General features: G+C 45.6%; 1 protein-coding gene and 1 long non-coding RNA gene across 4 annotated transcripts in view; one reads left to right on the top strand and one right to left on the bottom strand.

Moving 5' to 3' along the window:
* Positions 1–4,591: 4,591 nt before the first annotated feature.
* Positions 4,592–6,926, bottom strand: LOC130262386 (uncharacterized). The gene is made up of 3 exons (XR_008842118.1): positions 6,725–6,926; positions 5,644–5,891; positions 4,592–5,556 (listed from the first exon to the last, which is right to left on the bottom strand). It is a non-coding gene; the product is annotated as an uncharacterized LOC130262386 (long non-coding RNA).
* The window catches only part of LOC130261168 (alpha-2-macroglobulin-like), a 35,320-nt gene continuing 33,639 nt past the window's right edge, over positions 6,118–7,798 (top strand). For all 3 annotated transcript variants that reach the window (XM_056507320.1, XM_056507228.1, XM_056507151.1), the window contains exon 1: positions 6,118–6,382. In XM_056507320.1, coding sequence (XP_056363295.1) covers positions 6,141–6,382 — 242 coding nt within the window. In that variant the 5' untranslated portion in view covers positions 6,118–6,140. The remainder of the gene's footprint in view (positions 6,383–7,798) is intronic.

Below are 7,798 nucleotides of genomic sequence, written 5' to 3'. Positions count from 1 at the left end.
GGATATGCATGATACTGGTTTTATAAAAAACCACTTTCTTAAGTTCCACAGATTAGGAATTTGTGATAGCTTTGGGTGCAATTCTGATCTCCATGCAGAATTCCAAAATGAAAGCACCATTGGCAATAGGAGGAAGAGGAGGAAAGCAAGAAAGGCTGTGAATTTTACACTCCTGACTCAGCACAGGTTGTAGCAACTGACTTGATTTAAATAAGCATCAGGCTAGACTAAAGCAGGAGAAATCAACAGTTGCAGTAACAAAGCTGAAAAGGAGAGCAGACTGAGTGGATGTGGATACAGGGTTTATATCTTCCTGAGGAATGTAAAGCCAATTAAGTTAAGGCTTCAGCACCTCACATGGAACTCATAAAAATGCCCTCAGGTCTGGTCAAATATGTTATTCTGCTCTGCCAAACATAGTTTCCTGGGAAGAAACAAAGTCCTGTAAAAAAAAAAAAAAAAAAAAAAAAGTGCATTTTTATCATACTTTTAAAACCTTATCTTCCTGCTAGGCCAACCTGACTATTAAAACATGAAATATCCATTTCCCACTGCAATCTCTTCCTTTGCATGCTGAAAAGATAATGTTTGTTACCCAGCTTTATCCTTTGACTCAAGCAGATAATTGCTGGCTGCAGTCAGATCTAATAAATGTCCCATGCTCACACTCTCCCTCCAGATTTTTACATCTAGATCATGTCTCCCTGCCTTCCACTCCCACAGGGAGCAGTGATATTCTTAAAACACATTCCAAAACCTCCAAGGCGTCTGGAACCTTGGTGTCATGTTTCAGCTGAAGGTTTTGTGCCACACACCTGAAACTGAAGCAAGTGTAGTAATTACTGACTGAACAAGCCAGGGACACCCATTGGACTGAATGTCATTTATTCCTCTGTCATCTGATAACTCTGAGGTGCCAGGGGTCTGGGGAGTGTTCCATGCCTCAGAAACAAGAATTACTGTAATTTTTCAGACATCCAGACTGAGAAAACTGTGTTTTCCAAATGTGATAAAATCAGGCTCACTGGCCCAAGAGCTGCTGTGAGGTACCACACTGCTGCCAGCTCAAAGGCACATGCCCTGGTATTGCACATCTCAGTTTGGAAAAGCTGAAATTGCTGTGCAGCACATTAGACTGAGTCAGCAGCACTACAATAAATGGGAAACTCCCAGCTTCACTGTGGGGTCTGCCAGTGACCTTGTACCTGCTCTGAAGCTTCTGGACGTCCTATGGGACATCCATGTCCATGCATGGCTCTGCTGGAAGTACATTAAAAGCTGTTCTGAAATGCAATTCTTATTAATAAAAGAGAATTAACTAAGTATAATCACGTCACAGTGTCTTTGACAGACCAATCTTTTGTGTTAAATAATCCCTTGTAGAGTTTATTTGTACTGTGGGAATTGATTTGCTGCTCATATGGAGTCCACACCCAAGGATCTGCAGAAGGCTGATGTTATGTCCTAGTTAAGAAGAAAACTTATGATGACCATACCTGCTCTGAAAAGTGAACATAAACTTTTTTACAGTAGAAGATGAGTCTCATCCATAGTCTCATCCTGCAGGTAGCAGGGTGCAAAATCTAGAGGGGAAAAAAAATGCCTCTCTCCAGAAAAATGAGCTCTAGAGTTAGAAGCATTCTCTTGCTTAGGCCCCTCAAATGAGATCAGACAAAGGAGTCCTCAGTGCAGAGAGCTCCATCTTTTGACTCAAATCCTCTGTGATCCCTGCAGTGACACAGGTATTAGTGCACAGCAAGACCCCACCTGTATGATTTAGATGTTCAGGTCTCCTTCTCAGCACCTGTGTCAAATATGAAGTGTGAGTAATGGCCAACCAATCCAATGATCAGAGAAGACCACAAATGTCTCAGAAGACCCTTCAGTCAAATGATGATGTCAAATTGCTCTGAGGAAACATTCTCTGATTATTTCTTTGTTGAGCTCATCTGTACCTGATGGACAATTAGGGAGGTAGGGCTTTGTCTGCACTGAAGTGACCCCCACCCTCTGATTCATCACCAGGTGGCACAGAATCATGGTCACACCTCTGGCACCACTGGCTGTGAAACAGAATGGCTTCCTGAGGAGCATCACTCACATTTCAATTTTTTATTCAGGGCAGCAATGAAAAGTTTCCTCAAGGGTTTTTGAAGTGGAAAAGCAATAGAGTGTAAGCTAATCCTGTATCTCACAGCAAGAGAAAGCTTCTTTCTGCTTGACTTTGTAAAGGGTCACCTTTTAAGGTCCAAGAAAATCCTAAAAGCAATTACATTGAATACAGAACCTAATAGCCTCCTTCAAGGGGAAGTCTCACTCCTCCCCTTTCTGATACTGCTGCAGCTCAGCACACTGATCTCCTTTCTGGCTCACCACTGTTCCTGCTGGACAACCAGGATCTCCCTGAGGAACATGATTTCAGCAGGGCCTCTGGACCCCATATTGTCACACTGTGTATATATAACCTAGCTGGGAGATTTAAAAAGTCCTGTTTGAGAGACAAGAGAGGGAACATATGAACAAGGCAGTCAGAGGTGAAGGGAATAAAAATCACCACTGGCTACTGACAGGACTCTGTGCATGCTGCTAAAGTGCTAACCTCACACATTTTTTCAGCCTCCTACCCTTTGACTCACTGCCCATGGGGAGGTTAAGGCTGGGTTATTACTGGAAGCAATTGCATAACTGTGCCAGATGTTTTCTGCTCCACTTCTCTAGCAGTGATAAGCTCTAGGTCCCACTGGCTCCCCTTGCTGTCAGGGCCAGGTGTGTCCCCAGGGTCTGTGCCAAGGTAAAGCACATCTGGGGTGTCCTGTGCATTGACTGGGATGCACAGCTGGCTCTCTCTTCAGAGCCCGTGGCTGCTTAGGAGAGGTCTTGTCCTGCTCCCAGGAGGGCTCTGTAGCAGGACACTGTGTTCAGAGGGCTCCTGATAAATGCTGTGTTCTCCAGGTGTGTTACACTGTCATGGCTCACACACCTTCCCCCGACTGAAATGTCAGCTCTGCCCTGCCTAACGAGCTGAGACAGAACAAACAGAGGTGCAGGGGAAAGGATTAAACATGACAATATCTGATTTATCTTGCCTCCTACTCCACTGGGACTTTCTTGTTTGGCTTTCCTGCAGCATCCTCTAACTCAAAAACCTGGACAAACACATCAGCTGAGCCCCAGCCCTTCTCTGCAGTGTCAAAAGGCTCATGTCTTGGGTGCCAAACATCTGGCTCAGCTGTGGCACAGGGAGACCCCCGTGGCATTTGCAATACAGCACCCAGCAAGTCAGGAAGGAGCCAAGCACAAATGGGGACAGTGGGGGCTTTGGCCACCTCCTGCTGCCTTCCCCGAGCAGCCCTCCAGAGGGAGGCAGTGTCTGGAGCTCTGCTTTTACAGCTGAGTGAACTTTAAATGCAAACGGGAGAAGTCTCGGCAGTGCCTGCACGCTGTGAGTGTGGGTGTTTTCCACACTGGCACTTGAGCTGCCAAGTGGGGATGGTCCCTGGGGATGGATGTCTCACAGCACCTGTGGGTGCCTGTGCTGCTGCTACATTGCCCTTGGGACAATAATTGTTTTTCCTTCCATGTTCTCATCGTTTCTCTGTCTGAAGTTTGGCCCATTGCCTTTGCCCTGCTACTGTGCACCCCTGAGGAAAACCTGGCTGCAACACTCTTCATCCTGATTAAACATAACCTCAGGGCCAGCACCAGAACCTTCATGAGATGCCTGTACTGAGGAGAGAGGGAGCCCAGGCAATAACTTAACAGCCACAGCTAAACAGAAAGTCTACATGCACTTAATACGTCTTTTTATATGGTAAATTTTTATCTGGAGACTCATATGACTCAAAAAGAGCATAATTGATTGTCCTGAGCCCTGTTCTGAGACACATTTATAAGTGTTTTGGTTTTTTCTATCCTCCTCCTAGGCAAAATTCTGAGTACTACTAAAGTATAAATTAAAATAACTTGTCATTCATTACTATATCAGGGATTATCTTCAATTCTCTGTAATATCCAAAAAATATCTGCTAACATGCAAGCAGTTTCCTGTTTATATGTTTTAAAACTATTAGATATCATCCACTAGTTACCTTAGAGGGATTTTATAATGGGATTTCAGCAATTTATCCTACTCTGTGTGTGCTGTGTACTGTAAGTATCAGACAGACACACTGTAGATTTCTCATGCCTTGTTTATAGCCTGTTTTGCAACATACTGTACAAATTTCTTCTGGGGCAAGACCAAGTTTATACATGCTGTGGATGTTTGTTATAATACAGCTGAGAGAGACAGAAAATCTTTCTATACCTTGCACACAGCTCACCCTACAGATGGCCACCTCACACCATGCAAAATATGGTCACAGGACCATTTATAAAGTTCAGCTACCAGTCTGGTTTGCAATTTAATCTGCAAAGTGAATTAAAATGAAAATAATTCATTGTTGGTTTTTCCATGCCTGACTTTAGTCATTTGTTCATATGACAGCAGAGAAATATGAGTTACATTTGACAGCCCAGCTGTCCACATCTGGGAAAGGCAGCTCATCTGCCAACAGGCCCTTCTCTCAGGTTAAATTATTCAACAAGCAACTAAAGTGGATAATCTTCATTAATTCTGACATTTTCAGTTTAATTTGAAGTTCAGCTGATGAAGCCGTTTCATGGCATTTCATTTCATTGTGTATCTTCCTCTTCCTGCTGGTTGCAGTTTGTAAATTGTTCATATTGTCTGAAGCTTTCTGATAGATGACCTTCCCTTCCCTGTGGTCTGTGAAGTATTTTGTCTCCTATACAATGACAAACCTCTCTTTATGTCTTTGGGTGTTGCTGTTATTCCTGTTGATTTATATGAGTACTTTTTCTCATAATACTTTTTTTTTTGTCATACGAAATAAATTGCTTTGGGTTTGTTTGCTTTAGATTATCAGTCTGGGAAAGCTAATATCATAATTTGGATTTCCTTTAAAATAACAATACTGATTTTTTTCCTTCTGTAATATTTTTTCTGCCTTTAGCTGAACAGATAATACAATTTGTTAACTGTTGCTGTTAATATACGTCTTAGGTTTTAGAGTGGGTTTTTTTTTTTCACCTGTCACCACACAAAGGTGATGTAGGCACCAAGGAGAGACATTCCTTTGCTAGAGCTGCTGGTTTCCTCTTAGGTGAAAGTGTGTGGACCACCTTAGGCATGATATCAGTGACTTCAAGAAATGTTTCCACGGCTTTTCTTTTCAAACATGCCTGTTCTTCTAAGCCAAAGGTTAAAGTTCACTTTATTGCTTGGCTTTGGCCTTGAGGGTTGTGCTCCAGCCCTTGAGGAGAGTGAACAGGATCCTATTAGAGAAACAAGCGTCTTCCTTGGGATTATTTACCTTTGGTGGCAGAGGTTCCAAAATTGCTTCAGACTTCAGGAGCAGACAAGGACTCCCACACATACTGGTGTTGTGATAGTACAGAGAGTATTCACAAATAACCACAGATATCCTTTCTTCCTTCAATTGCAGCCAGCAGTGAGCCACTCTGTTTTTGGACAATTGGCAGCCACCTACAAAGCTAAAAAATAGAAACTGAAAAGATATCAGAGGAAACTATACCAGAAATGGGTTAAGGTGATTAAATTTACACAGCTCAATATCTTACCTTATTTTCAAGGGAAAATGTGTTTTTTAGAGTGGTCATAAACTTGGAGGTGTAGGACACATCAAATTTCTGTGTCATCTTTGCCAGGCAAAGCAGTGAGGACTGTACGGCTCAGAAGAAACTTTGCAGAATGCTGTGACTGGAATTTATCAATATTTATGATGGCCTGCATTAACTTATTAATTTCATCTTTTGTGACAGTCATTCCAACTCAAAACAATATATTTTAAAGTGCTGATGAAGAGGAACTGTGAAGGAAATATTGTGGAAATTTAAATCAGATTGCTGTGATGCTGCCCACAGGGAATATTACCATGTGCTGAACACAGTTCATATCCTCAGATTTCTGATTTGTTAAGGAAAACAGGGTATGAATCATTCAAAGATTTCTAATATAAGCATTATCCAAATAAATACCCTTCCCCCACTGGCAGAGTCTCTGGCCAAGTGCTGTCCCTGTGTTCCAGCTCCTCCTTGCTGCCTCTCCCTGTTTCCGGATGGGCCCTGGCCCCCAGCCCTTATCTCCTCCAGCCCCCGGGCTGTTTGCAGAGAGCTGCTATAAAGAGGCTGAGAGAGCACACAGTGGAGGAGAATCACAAGGTGCAGGAAAACAGCAGCACTGCTTGGCTCACCACGACCTGCCCTGCGCCATGGGGAAGGACAAGCTGCCCAGCAAGCCAAACATCTTCCTCCTTCTCCTCTTCTTCCTTCCTGGAAATTCTGCTCTCAACGCAGAACCGTAAGCTACACGTGCGGAGGGGGGAGGGAGGTCTGAGTGCTCCCTTTTTCCTTCAGTTTTCCTCCCAATAACCAAGCCCTGAGTTTCCTGCACAGCTCTGACAGTGGTCCCCAATCCCACCCTGTAATCCCTGTCTGTCCAGCCCTGGGACCCCTCCCCAGCACTATCTGTGCCAGTGGCCTCCTTCCCTCCACCCTCCCCCAGTGCCCACAGTCCTGCCCTGCAGCTGCCTCACAGTCCCAGCCTGGATCCTCACAACACCTTTGCCTAAGGAGGTTTCAGCCTAGAAGCCTCTCAGGGCCTGGGATGTTGTGGGCATGGTGCTGGAATCCAGGTGCTTACCTTTCCCGGGGTGTCCTTGTTTCAATCCCTGAGTTACTTCTCCCCATCCTCCTGTTGCTTTCCAGTTTGTTCCCCTTTCTCCTGCCAGTTTGTTTCCCTTGGCAGCATCAGATGTGCTTGTTCTCAGAGAGGATCTGTGACCCAGATTCCCTTCCTCCGGCAGGGAGGCTGGGCTGGTGCCAGCGCTCTCCCTGGACCTCCAGGGCAGGGCTGTGCAGCCTGGGCTGAGAGAGCCAGCCTGGCATGGCTCGAGCCCAGCGTGCCCACCCAGCCTTGCCCACCAGGCAGAGCTGCCCTGGAGCCTCTGGGCTGGGTGGGACCTTGCCTGGGTGGGACCTTGCCCTTCCTCCTGCTGTGCTGACAGAGGCGCGGGTCTCACCAACACGGCTCCTGTAATGCTGCAGAGATGTCACGGCCACGAGCACTGCCACAGTGATGGCTGAAGGTGCCACTTGCTGTGTGGTCAGAGGTAGGGCTGGAGCTGGGCCAGCCTGCAGGACCTTTGACTCACGCTGTGCCATCAGTCCCTCACTTGTCTGCCCTGTTTGGGTGCCTCTGGGTAGATCAGCCAAACAAGTCTGCTCTGGGGTCAGGCAGAGCTCTCTGGACTCCTACAGTCATCTGATGTTTAAGCAATCTTAATTCATCTTGCCCAACATCAGGGGGAAAGGGAATGAAACCATTCTGTTCAGACCCATGGGCAACATGGAATGGCCTGGGCTGGGAGGGACCTTAAAGATCACTTGGTTCCAAACCCACTGCCATGGGCAGGGACACCTTTCTCTAGACCAGGCTGCTCAGAGCTCTATCCAACCTGGCTTTAAACACTTCAGGATGGGGTAGCCACAGCTTGTCTGGGCAATCTGTGCCAGTGCCTCACCATCCTCACAGTGAAGAAATTTTCTCCCTAATATCCAATCCAAACCTATTCTCTTTCAGCTTGAATCCATTCCCCCTTGTCCTGTTCCTTGGCAAGACTCTCTCTCCATCTTTCTTGTAGGCTACTTTTTGTCCCTTACCTGAGCCCTGTTCTGGGAGGGAAGAACAAAGAAAGGCTGAGAGGTGGGACAAAGA

This window comes from Oenanthe melanoleuca, chromosome 1, assembly GCF_029582105.1.
Source record: "Oenanthe melanoleuca isolate GR-GAL-2019-014 chromosome 1, OMel1.0, whole genome shotgun sequence".
Classification (NCBI taxonomy): domain Eukaryota; kingdom Metazoa; phylum Chordata; class Aves; order Passeriformes; family Muscicapidae; genus Oenanthe; species Oenanthe melanoleuca.
The sequence above is the reverse complement of the archived record's forward strand: the minus strand, read 5'-3'. Positions and strand labels throughout refer to the sequence as shown.